At 40.3% G+C, this 15,629-nt stretch overlaps 1 protein-coding gene across 4 annotated transcripts in view; it reads left to right on the top strand.

The window, feature by feature from the left end:
* DLGAP1 (DLG associated protein 1) overlaps positions 1-15,629 on the top strand; it is a 397,957-nt gene that overhangs the window by 286,802 nt on the left and 95,526 nt on the right. For all 4 annotated transcript variants that reach the window (XM_071737231.1, XM_071737228.1, XM_071737230.1 and 1 more), the window contains 2 exons: positions 12,469-12,646; positions 15,090-15,330. In XM_071737231.1, coding sequence (XP_071593332.1) covers positions 12,469-12,646; positions 15,090-15,330 — 419 coding nt within the window. The remainder of the gene's footprint in view (positions 1-12,468; positions 12,647-15,089; positions 15,331-15,629) is intronic.

The raw sequence follows: 15,629 nt of genomic DNA on the forward strand, positions 1-15,629 counted from the left end.
TCAATGGTTCCTGTGTGCACATGTTCATGCCTTTACCAGCCTTTCAGTTTTTCTAGGCCACCACTCTTGAGTGTTCTTAAGCCAAATCCAGGTAATTCAGCACAGCTGATCTCTTATTTATGTTAAACCAAAAAAAAACCAATGAATTTGGGGCAGCTCGGTTTGTCAAGTCAGGGTGCAATAATGGGAAGCGTGTTTGGACCGTGAGCAGGAAATTAGTGCTTCCTCCATCTACCTAGATATGTAAGTTCATGACCATATACCAGTGGGCAGATTGGATGTGTTCATGTCACTGTGACCAAGCACATTCCTTTGAGGATAGACAAGGAAAATGTAAAGAGGTGGCAGACCCAGAATGTTGGAATGTTCCATTTAACTTTGCATAGCAGCAATCTCTATCTACTTAGCTGGGGGCACAAAATTCAGTGGGTTAACAAATTGACCCTTACCTGGCACATCACAGGAGAAGCCAGAGTCCCAGGATGCTGGACAAACCTTCGAAGGTGGCACTGTGCATGCTGCATACATGCAAAGACATGCTGGTGTTCAAACACCATCAGATAGGTCTCTGCCCTGTTGATTCTGACAGTAAGAAATACATTATCATCATTTTCTGGCTTCCTAATCAAGCTAACAAAAAATCTGAGCAGCAAAAATAGCTATTGTAAGTACAACAGCCATTTAAGGAAGAGGCCATATAAGGAAGAGGTACTTGCTCACATCAATCAAACAATTCAGAGCAAAATTGCAGCCCTCTTTGTAAGACTTGTGAGGCTTGAGAAAGCAGAATCATAGAATCATAGAATGGTTTGGGTTGGATGGGACCTTAAAGATCATCTAGTTCCAACCCCCTTCTTGTGCAGGGACACCCCCTGCTATGACCAGGCTGCTCCAAGTCCCATCCGCCCTGGCATTAAACGCTTCTAGGGATGAGGCATCTGGGCAGATCTTCCTGGGCAACATGCCCCAGGCTGAACAACCCCAACTCTCTCATCCTGTCTTCACAGTTGAGGTGCTGTAGCCCTCTGATCATCTTCATGGGCTGTACTCACTCCAACAGCTTCATGGTCTTCCTGCATTGGGGACCCCATAACTGGACACAAGTACTCCAGGTGGGGTGCCCCAAGAGTGAGAGGGGCAGAATCACCTCCTGTGATCCCATCATAGAAGGCCACCAAATCTGACAGGCACAGTTTGCCCTTGATAAAGCCATTTTAGTAATGTAAGCAAGTAATGTAGGTTTCATTACACTTTGCTTAAATTGACATTTTAGGCATTAAACTTTTCCAAAGCTCACTGAAATTTTATTAGGATGAAGATCTTTTCAAGGAGCTCTGTCTTACCTCAGCAAAACCATTGACTTGAGACGATATCATAAGTCACCATTCACAGTCAATAATGGTTTTAATCAAAAAATACATTTCTTCTAAAGTACTTTTTGACCATCACACCAAACACTCTTTATTAACCAGCTATTCTGCTTTATATGCATTATCTGTCTCTGGGGCTGAATATTATTAGTTCAGTCATTCTGTCATCTCTGCCTCCAGTAACAATAGAAATACAGCACTCCTGTTCTCTTCCATTGAAGAACCTCAGTCAGATTTGCTAACTAATTCAGCATCACAAAGCCACCTCAGAAGCACTGTAGGGAAGTATTAACATACCTATTTGCTGAGCCTGAGAGTTCTCCTCCAAGTCACACAGAAGACTTCTATTGATATTGAAATCCAGATCCATGAGCCACAGTCAAGTGCCTGTACTTTTAAATTCCAGGTAGCAGGTATTTACACAGAAAATTTTAGAGTTTATGTTTGCTTTCCTTTTTTTCTTTTCTTTTCTTTTCTTTTTTTTTTTTTTTTTTTTTTTTTCTTCAACATAGATATCCAGGCATTCTCATCTTCTAAGTAAGATAGAGGACCACCTTCAGTTTCACAATGTATTCTATCATTATGTTTTGAAAATGAGAGTTTTTTTCTTACTTCATTCACAGGTGCTTGCTTCGTCTGTGATTTATACAGGATATACCGCACACTATTGTGAGCACTATTTTTCACTTTTTTGACCTTGCTGGATTTTTTTTCCATTAATTTTTCATTGGAAAAGAGCAGTGTTCCAGTTCAGTAAAAGCATATATTTAAATTCTAAATATAATAATTAAATTCATATAAATATTTGGAAATACTAAAGAATTCCAACGACCAACAGGACAAGAGGCCAGCTGACTTTCTCGGGAGTTAAAGGCTCTCTTCCTTTAAAATGAAGCACAAGACCTTTTGAAGATTCTCAATACTGAAAAACACCCACTCTTCAGAAATATTTTTTACATCTTTATTGCCTCTATCTGAATCATTGCCCACTACAATAATTAGTTTTTCTTTATCAGGATGTACTCTGTACAAATTTGGCCCAGTGATAGCCTGTAGCATAGAATACATCTGAGTTTTTTAAAAATGAAAAAAAATTAAAAATTTGTAATGTGTGTTAGGCATAATTTTGCATCTTTTAAGCAAAATTCTATTTATTGGAAAAGTTTTCGTAATAGAAATCATCTGCAGACTTTCACCTTGAGGTATTCAGTTATTTGGCCCTGCTTATAATTTCATTGGCAAGCCAGCTTGCTCAGACCACAATGTATTTCACACATACCTAAAATAAGAGGCTATTACATCATGTTGTATTTCAGTTCAGCAGGCAGGTGTTTTTGTAATCACTGTAAAACAAAACTGGAAAGACTTTGGAATGGAAAGAGGGAGTTATGAAACTCTCAGTTGGGCTTTTTTAATTATCTTATGAGGGATTTTGTTTGATGTAAAAGCACCTGAAGGTAAAGAGGTATCTGCTTCTTTCTTCTGAAGAATAGCTCTGGTAAAGTTATATGGAGGAAAAGTCTCCCTGCTCCTGAGGTATCACTTTTGCTGTGCAATATAAATGATAAAAGGAAAAATTTCCCAGAACAACAGAGAATGCTACCCAGGGAATCAGTAGAGAATTTGCCAGTAGTCCTACTGCACAGCACTATTTCTTTTATTTACTTATATTCTGGATATTATTTTAAATAAAATTATAGAAGAAAAGTTAGTAATGCCATCTTCTTTGGTATGACTGGAGAAGTTCCAGTGTTTTGTCTTAGTAGGTGATAACTCTATTTGAACAGTTTCCCAAAAAATCTTTGCTTGCTTCATTGCTTGCTTGGGGTTTTTTTTATCAGCAAGGGATAGATGCAAGTCATATCTGAGCTCCAAGTTATACTTATCCAATCACAGCTTGAGAAATTGGCTGTAGGGTTATCCAGGAGGTCACTGCTCTGTGTTCTCACCCACCTTTCAACCCCTGTGACAACAGGATTAGTTTGCATTTCAAGTCACCACCACCCTGAAGTCTGCAGGGAAACAATAAGTAATTAGTTAGAAGTGCTTGCTTAGAAAAGAAAAACCAGTATTTTCAGGCACTTTAAACTTCTTAATTTCCTTCATATGCAAACTGAATAAAATAGAGGATAATGAAACAGCCACTTAATGAGTGCAATATGATCTTTCAAAATGAACCCATCATGATAGAAGAGGAGAGAAAATCCTGAGGCACCACCAGCACATATTATATTACAATCCAGGTTAACAATGTGCAGGTGTTATCAAGAACTAATGCATGCCCTCAGAGGGTGAGATACTTAAGTATTTTTCACATAGCATGCTTGGCCCTGTATTGAGTTTTGCATTCTCAAACATTCATTTGAAGGCAATGCTGTTACTCAGAGATGTAAAAATGTGACCTCTTATCCCCCCTTTGCTTAGGTGGACTTGGGAACTTGGGATTTTTCCCTTCTCTCTTATAGATATACAGTATTACCCTCCTCATTACTTTAAAATGTACTTGCTTTTCAGAGCGCTGCAGTAGTTTGGTTTGTTGTTGCACATCCGTACAGCTCATCTGGAATCTTTTTTCTTTTTTTTTTTTTTTTTTTTTTTTGGTAGGTATCTTAAACTTTTTAAACGGAAGAAGACTAAATAGGAAGTGGGAAAATGCTGCATATGGAAAATGCATACGGAAAATGCAGGTGGCTGCTTGTTTATGTGAAGGTTTTGGAGTAACTGTGTTGACTTGCAAAACAAAGATGTGTTCCTAAGCTCACTGGGAGGTTTTATGCAGACCTAGCCCGGATGTTTGCAAATGTCTTTCTGAACAAGGTGACTCAGAAGCAGGCACGTGGCAGGGCTTGCAGACTCATGGCCATGCAGTGTGTGGGTGATCATCACCTGGTTTCAGGTCCGTGTGGAGCTGAGCACACTGAGCACTGAAAATGCATTGCAGTGTGTTAGGAAAAAATGCTTATAAAATAAACACTGCAGTGACATTCAACAGCAAATACTTCTTTATTATTTACTAGGAAAAAAAAAGATACAGACTTGTAGATAAATACTGGCCAATCTTGTAACTTGAGGTAGCACAGAAGGACTTTCAGTTATAGGACTTTCTGGCCTAGAAGATGCCTTTTAGCTGAGCTGGAACGTTATCCTCCCACTTAATGCAGGAGCCAGAGCTGCTGCATAAATCACAGAGCTAAGGAGGGAGAGCTGGTTGTGCAGCCAGCTCAGCACACAGCCGGGTGACATTCCTGAAAAGTAACTGCTTTCCTTCTGTGGTTTGGCAGAGACCTGTAAGTCTTGGTTTTTCCCACTGGCAGAATTAATCAAACTTTTCATGTGTGAATGGGGAAGACCTGAAAAATTGAACTAAGTGGGTGAGGTCCGAGCTTGTGGAGGCAGCAATTTCTGTAGGATAGCACAAAGGCTGCAGCAGGGAATAGCTTGATCCCAGATACCAGGAGGTTAAAAAAAGAAAAAAAAGCTGTCTGTCAGTATTCTGAGTAGGAGTAAGCCTAATATAAATACAGACTGAAACTCAAACTTCACTTCTCGCCACGAATGCATCAGGAAATGCAGATGTGCAGGGGTGTGATGGGAAGTTTAAAGTGTGTTAGCAGATGCCTAAGAGGAGGGAAATGATTGCATGACTTGACTGATTTACAATAATAGCAGAAATTACAGAAGTGGCAGTGACATGGTCTGTGTCCAGTGTTGTCCATGAACAGACCTGGAGGCATTTCCTTCCCTCTTTTGGAGGGCTCTTCAAACATATGCTTTCAGGTGACTGCCTGGCACATCAAAATGCTTGAAATACTAAACTAAGAGTTTAATCTGAGTAGACTGTGGATGACTTTTCAGTATCACTAGAGGGCACAGTTATTGAGGTTGGAAAAGACCTTTAAGATCATCAAGTCCAATCAATAACCCACCACTGTCAAGTCCACCTCTAAACCATGCCCCTAAGCACCACATCTACAAGTCTTCTAAATGCATCCAAGGAAGGTGACAGTGGGTCCCTGAGCAGTGGGTCCCAGTGCTTGACAACCCTTTCAGTAAAGACATTATTCCCAATATCCAATCTAAACCTCTTCACCTCTTCTGGTAAAACTTGAGGCCATTTCTTCTTGTTCTGTTGCTGGTTACCTGGGAGAAGAGACCAACTGTTGACCAGCACCCCCAAGTTCTTTTCTTCTGGGAAGCTTTTCCAGCGAGTCTTCCCCAAGCCTGTAGAGTTGCATGGGGTTTCTGTGACCCAAGAGCAGCACAGGACACTTGGATATATTGAACCTCCTACAGCTGGCCTTGGACATTGATCCAGCCTGTACAGATCCCCTTGCAGAGCCTTCCTACCTTCAGGCATATCAACACTCTCACCCACTTTTCGGTGTTATCTGCAAACTTACTGAGGGTATACACAATCCCCTTAGTGACAGCCCAAAGGAGACCCAGGCTGAAAAAAGGCAAGAGCCTTTTGTCACATGTTTATTTGTTCTAAGTTCAGGCATTTTCCTTCAAGAAGGAGTCTCTGAAAACACTTTTAAGCATTTACACAGTAAGATGGGCGATAAGGGACATGAAGGCCTACAGCTTTCCTCTGAGACAAAAGCTATTTTTCCCAAGCTGGGTGCTTTTGGTGATGTTATATCTTACTCTCCTAGATGTCACAAGGGAGGATTTGTTTCTCTTCCTAAATACTCTGTGGGGTTGTACAGCAATGGCTTGCTCTGCCATCACTGGGTTGAGCTGGTTTATCTGAGTTGACCTGTTTCTACGCCTCAGCATCTCTTTTCACTCTCTGGGGGGGAATAGAAGAGCACTCACAACTATTCCCCACACACACACACCCACATGGGAACCAGCACCAATATGTAGACAAGATTTCAGATAAAAGATAATTGTATGTCTGTCTGCATCATCTTCCATCTGCTTCTTTTACCAATTCAATTGCATATATGGCATTATGTGCCCCTTCCATGCTGTGCTTGGTTCTTTCACTGTGTCTAGAAATCAGGGAGAAGATACAGCATGTCATGGCAAGAGGGAGTTTCCTTGAATTCGTTAGCCTTTATTTATTTATTTATTTTACACTGTATTTGAGAGGATTTTGAAAAAAACGAGAAACTTTGTTTTAACACCTATGTGAATTTTTATGCAATGGTCAGCATTGCTTGCTAATATTTTAACAGTTATTATGGGCTCCTGAAACATGATCACACAAGCAGGTTTCTAATGAAATAATAAAAAGTGGTTTCATGGATGGTTCTGAAGCTGGCAGTAACCAAATGTAGAGTTTTAGAAGGGGACTGGGATTTTTAGAAGCATTTGTTACAAAAAAATATTGATTGAGTTCCTGCTGTCCTTTAGCAGAGTTCTCTGGCAGGACACCATGTACACTCAAAAAAGTCACAACAGCTGGAGATAGACACGTTAGAGAGTCCCTTGACAGCAAACTTTGTGGACCTCTGGATTTACTTTTTAAAGTGCTCTCCTATGTTGCTCAATCAGAATCTGTAAAATCAGGCAGAGAGACAAATACACTCTATTGCAATTTCTGTCGTCTCTCACCCTGTGACAACCCTGTGACACCAGCACGTCCCATGTGGCTTTGTGGTACATGTTTGATGGTTGATTTTAGTCTGATTAGTGGAATCTTGTTCTAATAAAAAAGGAAGCAGATGCCAGTTTCGTGCAGATAACAGTGAATTGCTCTTTAGCAGATGAGCTTTTCCTGGTTGTTTCCAAATTTTAGATTTTTCTTTCTTACACTTGGCTCTTTAGCAACACACTAAGGACTTAATAAAAGATTTTATTATGTATTTATATTTATATATACATATGTGTGCGTGTATATATATATATATATTTAGCTCTAAGGCAGGAAATCCCCATGAGGGAGTTCGCTTTATTGTAAAGAAAAAACAGAAAATGGCATCTTTAAAACCTGAAAAAAATCCATGGTGAGAAGGAAGAATGCTCAAAACTGTTCAAGTGCTACACTTGTCTCTGTTGGTAGCGTGACAGATTTGTGTTTGCTGCACTGAAAAAGCATCAGCAGAACAGAGGTGCCAACATGATGAAACTACCCCCAGCCTGGTGACCCATATCATGACCAGGATCAGACAGATGCACTTGAATGACTTTGTTCTGCACATGTTCCTCCCTGATGTCCTTCAGTGGCTGCCTTCTGTCAGAGGCAACACTGGATTGTTCTACCTTCTAGCAACAGTAAAATGCAAATAAAATGGAGAACAGACACATATGTTGCATGTGCCCACCAGCCATGCCAGAGGTGGAGCATTCAGCCTAAGATAACTAAGTCCTGGAGAACTAAGCTGTCTCTCATAGGCTACAAAGATGAAAGCTGGAATATTTAGCAATAGTGGTGGTTCTGAGGTTTATTTTTTCTTGGGTTGGGGTTGTGTGTGGTTTGTTGTTGTGAGCTTTCTGGTTTTTGAAGGGAAATTTTAGTGTACTTCTCTGCTGACTTATAGAAGCATTCAGAACATGTTTCTGGACTTCCACTTCACTCTGCTCTGTCATTTTCTGTTGGCAGAGCACATAATCCATCTGGCACAACACTGCACTTTGTGCTATGAATTGGAATGCTGAGCTTGCAGAAGACAATAGTCTTAGGACTATTTTTCATTGTAATGCTTTTTTATATTGAGTCTGGCCTAAAGGGGAAAGAAAGCAGCCATCATCAGTCTTGTCTCTCCATTTTTTAATTCAGAAATGAAATATAATAAATGAAAATGTTTTTCATAAAGAGTATATATACAACAGAGTACAATGTATTTTCCTAAATTAAAAGGAAATATTTGAAACTAAACTTTCCTCTTCTTGTAAATCCCAGTTGTCTACCTTCCTTTGCCATTTGAAAGCCATTTTGAACTCAAGAGAACTCTTCCAGGAAAGTATTCAAACTTATTTCACTTTTAATCTTCTAACACTGCATTTTCAACTCTTTAACATAGATTTGAACTAAATTATGGCTATCTTATATGAATCAGAAATGACGAGGTAGTACGTAAGAGTAGTGTATAGCTTTTTTTTCCCCATTATTTGTCCTGGACCATCACTCGAGTTGGGCACTAAGCTAAGCCAGTTTCATGGCTCTGTCTCAGACTTCCCTGTACAAACCAGAGCAAATCAGCTAAGCCTACGCTTACCTGTGCTGACCACCACCTTACTCAGCAAGTAGTCAGCTAAGCAAATAAGGAACCAGAATGAGTTTCCATCATAATTAAGACTGTATAAATACAAACATGTCTGCTAACAGTTGGTTCAAAGTGTTTATTCACATGTATGTTGCAGCAATGTCAGGGGTGATTAGACCTGTGCATATTAAACCTTTTCATTCCTATATACGAAGGAAGACAGTAGAATCAGCCTATGTATGTCTGAAATGTACAGAGCAGAAACCAAAGGGCAGCATGCAAAGATAGCTTAAAGATTTCCTTTACACACCTGCATGATACTCTTCTTTAGATGCTTCACTAAAACATGTTTTCTGCTGAAATGAACATTTCCCTGCCTCTCAGAACCTCTCACAGGCTTTCAGTCACATTTTGCCCTCACCAGCAGGGTACCTCCATCTTCCCTGAGGCACAGTGTGGATCAGAGACATTTGCCTTCCTTTGCCCCACTGGAGACTTTATTTCTCCACTGGGACTCATCAGACTCCATTTCCACACTCTTCATTGCAAGGCTGGCTCATTTGCTGGTCAACCCCTTGGGACACCCAAAACATCAGCCAGCAGAGAAGCACAAACCCAAAGCAATCATCTCCCAGTCTCCTGCTACCCAGTAGTGCTACTCCTCCCACCCCATGCAATGCTGGCTGCTGGCGTTCCATTTGTTCTTCCATCCTATGGGATTAGGGCAGCAGTATGGGCAAAAAGGAGGGTGAAGCTGGTTTGGGGACCTGCCACCTTGAGTCCCATCACGTTGTCTTAGGGGACAGCATTCCTGGTTCTTCATTGCCCTCTGCAAGCTCCCTGAATGCTGCTTCAACCAACACCATCGCATTCTGTACACACAAGGGACTAGAAGCTTCCCAAGCAAAATCCTTTTACTACAGCAGTAAGCACTTGTCCCGTGCCACACCAGTAGGCATTGCAGCACAGAAATGATGCAGCATCCTTGAGGAGCTTGTTCAAGATCTTTAATAATTCACATCCTCCCTCTGCCAATTAATGTATCCAATGCAGTGAGTGGAGCTAACAGACTGTTGTCGTCTTGGACAAAGAACTGCCCCAAAGTCTCAGTCCCTTGTCTGTCGTACTTAGTTGTGGAAATTATGATGCCACAAACAGAGGTTTAGGCAATGCAGAATAAACAGAAGATGGAGTTGATCACTTAAGGAAGAAAATTGTATTTTCATTTACAGGTTACTAGTAATAGTAACTTTGAGAAGACGAATTAAACACTCAGATCTTCCCCTGTCATACACAGACATATTTATGCTTAAATTGAGTGTTTTGAAAATTTTCAGTGGCATTTCAGCTGTTCATTAAAGTGTACTGTAGAATATAGTGACGATTTATTACACAGCTATAAAAGAAGTAGTAATCACTATAACTGCAGAGCTTTAGATGTTGCTTTGCTATGCTGTAAATCCTTTTTCTTTCTTTTTTTTTTTTTCACCCATCACTACATCTAGGGAAACAGTGATTGTAGCAATCAGTAAGCAAGGAGCCATGTCCTCCAGCAGCTGCCAATACCCGAGTCTATTCTATACAACAGATGGGAGGTTTGAGCAGGCTAAGATAAGTGGCCACCTGTAAAATACAGTCTCGATATGTGCCAAACTGGCCAGTTGTATAGTCAGGAGCAAAACTAGTCAGAAAAAGAAAGCAGCTGTGCTGACCACCCACATCTGAAACAACAGGGAAACATTTACTCTCATGGATGGATGACCTTGTTTCCAGCAGGGTTGAAAAGATGCTGTTATGCAACACTAATGCATACAGAAAATTAATTTCTATGCCTTTTGTGGTGGCTTTGCCATGCCACTTGGAACATCTCATCTGATCTGTACTGTGGCTGCCACAGCAAAGGGTTGCTGCTCTGGGTACCTGCATCTTGTCATATCAATCTTTAAAGGGCACCTTCCTCAGCACTTGCAAATTTCTGCCTGGTAATGTCTGTGCACTGAGTCTGGAGATGTGCTGCAGTCTTGTTGTGAGCTCAGCTAATCAGTGAACAGCGGCAGCCTCAGGTGACGTATTTGACTAATTGGCAGCTAATCAAGTATCCTTAAATATTGCATGTCACATATTGGCAGCAAACTGTTCTCAACATATGCATAAAATACATTTTGAATTAATTTCAGAAATGTATTTTGGGCAACACTCATCAGTTTACAGATCTGCAGAGCGGTGAAGTATCTCTCATGCATCTGAAAAATGGTCTGTTGAATTATTCATCCTATTCTTATCTTTTTTAAATTTTTATTTCTTTATTTTTCAATCAAATAACAGACCAGAATTTTTTTTTTTTTTTCAGAGAGTTTCATTCTTATTAGTGTTAGTTATCAAAAAGTTGTAGCTAACCACTAGTAGGAGTCACTTTTTCATCATTTTCTCTTCCTTTCTTTGAGTTTGAAATGCCACTAACTATGATGTCTAAAACACTTTCTACTTTTGTCCTGTGGAATTAAATGGCATAAGGAGTCAAAACATATGAATATGGATGCTGTGGGTATTGTACCACACAAGCAGTAAAAATGGCAAAGCAGAGGCTTTATCTTCATCTCGTGGCAAGAATATTGAGTAATTGGCATAAGTTTACATACTTTTATTAGGCAGGTTATTAGCAGCCAGAGAATACAATGTTGTAGAGATGACCTAGATTTTATTACAGTATTGTACCGTTCAGAAACAGACCCAGTTTCTGAACTACTTAGGTGTGTGATTACACAATGGGATTGTCCTCCTAAAATACATTGACAATTACCAGAATTGTGCATGCCACTGGGAAATTGCTCATACTAATTACCATCATTAGCTACTTGAATACAAAATATCTGAAAATGCTTGAGGAATGAGACATTAAATGGCTTCTCTTCTTTCAGGTCAGCTGTATATGTATCTCTAAAGACTAGGGAACCAAGATTAAGCCTAGGTGACAGATTTTTCTTTCATAAAAGTGCAAACATCCATGTGAGATCTACTTTAAAAATGGAAAATATTTTAAATTTTTTACTTCATAACACGTAAAGAATATTGAAGACACTCCAGTAAAAATATTGAAGAATCACCCTGTCAATATTTCATCCATTGATTAACTGTATAAAAAGAAACATCCTCCAGAAGCATGATATGGATCCATCTTTATAGGATGCCTCAGATTGGGAAGACAACACTTAGCTGAAATTTTCAGAGGATAAAATGTCTCACAGGTGGAGGATTGTAGCTCCACATTGTAACCTTTGCTAGCTGATTGTGAGCATGTATGGCAGTAATAATGCAGTTTGAGCATATTAATTATGGGGGGATGTTTTGTTTGTTTCTGACTACTTGCGTATCTCATCTGTAACTACTGTAGGAGATTTGGAAAATGTTATAACTGCAGGAATACAAGTGTGGTTTTTAAGCTTCTAATTTGACATCAAGTCAAGTAAAGCTACTTTCCTAGCCTACATTTTCTTGACTTTCAATTTAAGCCATGAATAAAATAAAATTTAAATCACATCAGACCTTACAAGGTGTCCCAAGTTCCTGGAATTATTTCCCAGGTTACAATGTACTGAGTGCATTTGCATGTTGTGTATGATCTGCCTGCCCTATTTGCCCACACAGCCTTGAGAGCTTCATAAGAGGCAGCCCCATCATATGGATACATACATGGGTGTCAGAGTCACAGCACCAGCAGGTCTCATCAGCACTAGGTTTTCACAGAAGAACAAGTCTTTAGAAGACAGTTCCTACAACCAGTATTTAAAGAAGTAGATGTTCAGCTGTTGTGTTTGGAAATACACAGCCAGTCTTACTAACGTGCCTCTCCTTTCTACACTCTAGTCCTGCTGATGCAGGACTAGATGCAGGATGATGAAATATCTAATTTTTATTTTTTTTTCTCTTTTTCCCAACCCTCCCAGGATATCCAGTGAACATTCACCAAAGCTTCAGATCCGGAGCCACAGTTACCTGAGGGCAGTGAGTGAAGTCTCCATCAACAGGAGCCTGGACAGTCTGGACCCTGCAGGGCTGCTGACGTCCCCCAAGTTCCGCTCCCGCAATGAGAGCTACATGAGAGCCATGAGCACCATCAGCCAGGTAGGTGGGTGACAGGCACCCATGGTCACCCAGAGAGGAGCCAGCATGCAGGACAACAGTCCTTGCAGTCGAGGAAACTTGATTTTGCTTGAAATGGAATCAGACTGTTGCATGCCAGACATTTTCAAAATGTTTTTCAGCAAGCAGAAATGTTTTCACGCAGTCCTGGTTTTGAGAAGGTAAAATGTGATAATGCCTTAGCCTGTTCTTTGCAAATGGATGAGTGGCACAACATGCAGTTCATTTGAAGGAGCAGTCTAATTTTTTATTTTTCTTTTTGAAAAGCAGGTGCAGGGTTTTCTTGAGGATCTTGTTCTTAGTACCTAAAATTTTTTGAATGCTTAAAAAAAAAAAAAAAAAATCATGTTCACATAAGTCAAAAATAGTTTGTATTTCACAATTTTTGGGGTTTCTGTTAGGATTTTTCAAGCTTTCTTTATTGCTTTTGTGTACATTCTTAACCCTATGCACCTCTGAAATTTTCACCCTAGTACAAATGTCACAGTATATATATTAATATATGAATATTAAGTGCAAAGTTATTATTGCCCTGAAGATCTCTTCATGCTCACTCTAGACTAGAAAAAAAAAACAAAGGGCTTTGTGATGCATTCAGTTTGATGAATGATTTTTAGCATTATAAAATAGCCTGTCTTGCATACAACATGCTTGTACAGATGAATTGGTCAGGGACGGATGTGAAAGAAATGCAAAAGTGCCGGCAGTCCACAGGGCAGTGGGCCAGTAGTTCATCTTCTATATTCTATACCTCTTTGGTATGATTTTTGGCTGTTTGCTTAAGTGGATTTTTTTGATAAATAACTTGGATAAAAAAATTTTCTTACATTAGACCAAAAGTGCATCAGGACAGGATATGTGGTGCCAAATGCTGGCCACTTATTGTTGGTATGTCAGGTCATTGCAATGTCAAAAAAAAAAAAATACACCTGACATCATTGATGCCAGGACTTCAGCTATGGTCTTAATAAATATATCTGTTGTTCAGAATGGAGCTGTAGTTTGAATTTCTGCAGTATCCTGTAGTTGAACAACCTCAGTGTTGTATGTTACAATGAGGCAGTTTGCACAGGGTATGCTCTAGAAAGAGAGACAGGATATATCCAGGAGGAAACATCACTGAAATTCATGTCTCAGGCTGTATGAACATTAGATTTAACTTACTTATTTAACTGGACACTTAACACTTTTACAAATCCATCTGCCAAAGACTGAGTGTTATTTGCCAATATGAGTTGGGGGTTTTTTCAAAAAAGCATTAATTCAGAGATAATTATTTGGGAATCTGGCATTTTAGCATTTTAGGAATGTTCTATATGAGGGACTATGCACTACTCTTTTAAGCAGTTTTCCTTAGAAAACAAAAATCAAAACAAACCAACCAACCAACCAACCAAATGTTCTAATCTTTGAGACTTTCCTTTTTCTGTCCGTGTAAAAATATTGAGCACAATGTTTTTCTTGGTAAAATTCACCCTGGAAAATAATACCCTTTTTTTTTTTTACACCACCCTAGCACAGTCTTAGATTCTCTTGTAATCTTGCCCTTCTGCATGCTTTAAAACTATCAAAATCCCCAAGTGATGGTTTCCACGTGCATGTTTCCTACACTTATAATTATTGTTCTCTAATGCCAAGCTCAGGGCTCTATTCTCATTTTAGAAACATGAGCAGCCTTTACTTACTAAGCTGTGGTAAATGATTTCCTGGTCTGTAAAACCTGCAGCAAGACCATATGCTTGTGAATGTCCTTTAATCTGAGTGAGTGCAAGTCTTTGTCACCACCTAGTGTCTGCTCCAAAAAGGGTCTGAGGATTCCCTTGCATCTCTTGCTCTCAGCCAAAGGAGTCAGCCCAAAGATGCAGTTATAAGAATATTTTTCCCTGCAGAAAAGTTGGCTCCCTCATGAGCCTCCCCTTTCCAGCTGTTTGTTACTTCTCTCGAATTTCCCAGCCACTCAGGTTTATCTCTGTGATTGCCTCTGGGCTGCAGTGCTTGTGTAGCAGGATTAAGATGACCTTTTTTTTTTTCCTCAATTTCCCCAAAGAAAGAGTGATTTTTGTTTTTCAGTGTAATGGTCATAATAGTCAGAGGTTCAACTTCTGCGGTGGGCCCAGGGTGACATTAACCAGGCACTGCTATAAGGACTCTCAGCTTCCAACCTGTCTCAGGAGGAACCACGAGCCTCACCCCTGCAGAATCTCTACCTAAAGCCTCTGTCTTCCCTTTTTGTGCATATATTTTTTTTTCCCTAGAAATTGTTGCTTTGTAAAATGGGAGACATTTAGATGCCATTCACCTATTACTCGTGTGTCAAGGGATCTTCCAGCAGATATTGGCCATTGTGCTGCTGCAGCTTATGACTTCTTGCACTGGGAAGGCTGGGGTGTGGGATGTACTGAACCTGCCCCATTTTTGCCTGCAGGTGAGTGAGATGGAGGTGAACGGTCAGTTTGAGTCTGTCTGTGAGTCGGTGTTCAGCGAGCTGGAGTCTCAGGCAGTGGAGGCACTGGACCTGCCCATGCCCGGCTGCTTCCGCATGAGGAGCCACAGCTACGTCAGAGCCATTGAGAAGGGCTGCTCCCAGGATGATGAGTGCATCTCCCTGAGGTCCTCGTCTCCCCCACGTACAACCACCACGGTGAGGACCATCCAGAGCAGTACTGGTGAGTAACAAAAAGGGAAATCCACAGGGGCGGCAGAAAGGGAAGGTGTTCTTTCTGTGCAGCTCCATCGGATCAACCGTGTGCTCTCCTCTGTCAGACATGAAGCCCCTCAGAGGGTCTCTGTCACATTGGGGAGCTGGACAGGTTAATCTACCTAAAACTTTGCACAGATCAGGGCTGATGCAGTTGCGGTGCCTCCGACATCAGAGATAATTTATTCTGACCTAAAAGCACACAGAAGGGAAGTCCAAGGTCATGTCTTCTCTCACTCTCCTCCCCAAAAGAGCAATCACAATTTG

The sequence above is a fragment of the Heliangelus exortis genome, chromosome 2, assembly GCF_036169615.1.
Source record: "Heliangelus exortis chromosome 2, bHelExo1.hap1, whole genome shotgun sequence".
In the NCBI taxonomy this organism is placed as follows: domain Eukaryota; kingdom Metazoa; phylum Chordata; class Aves; order Apodiformes; family Trochilidae; genus Heliangelus; species Heliangelus exortis.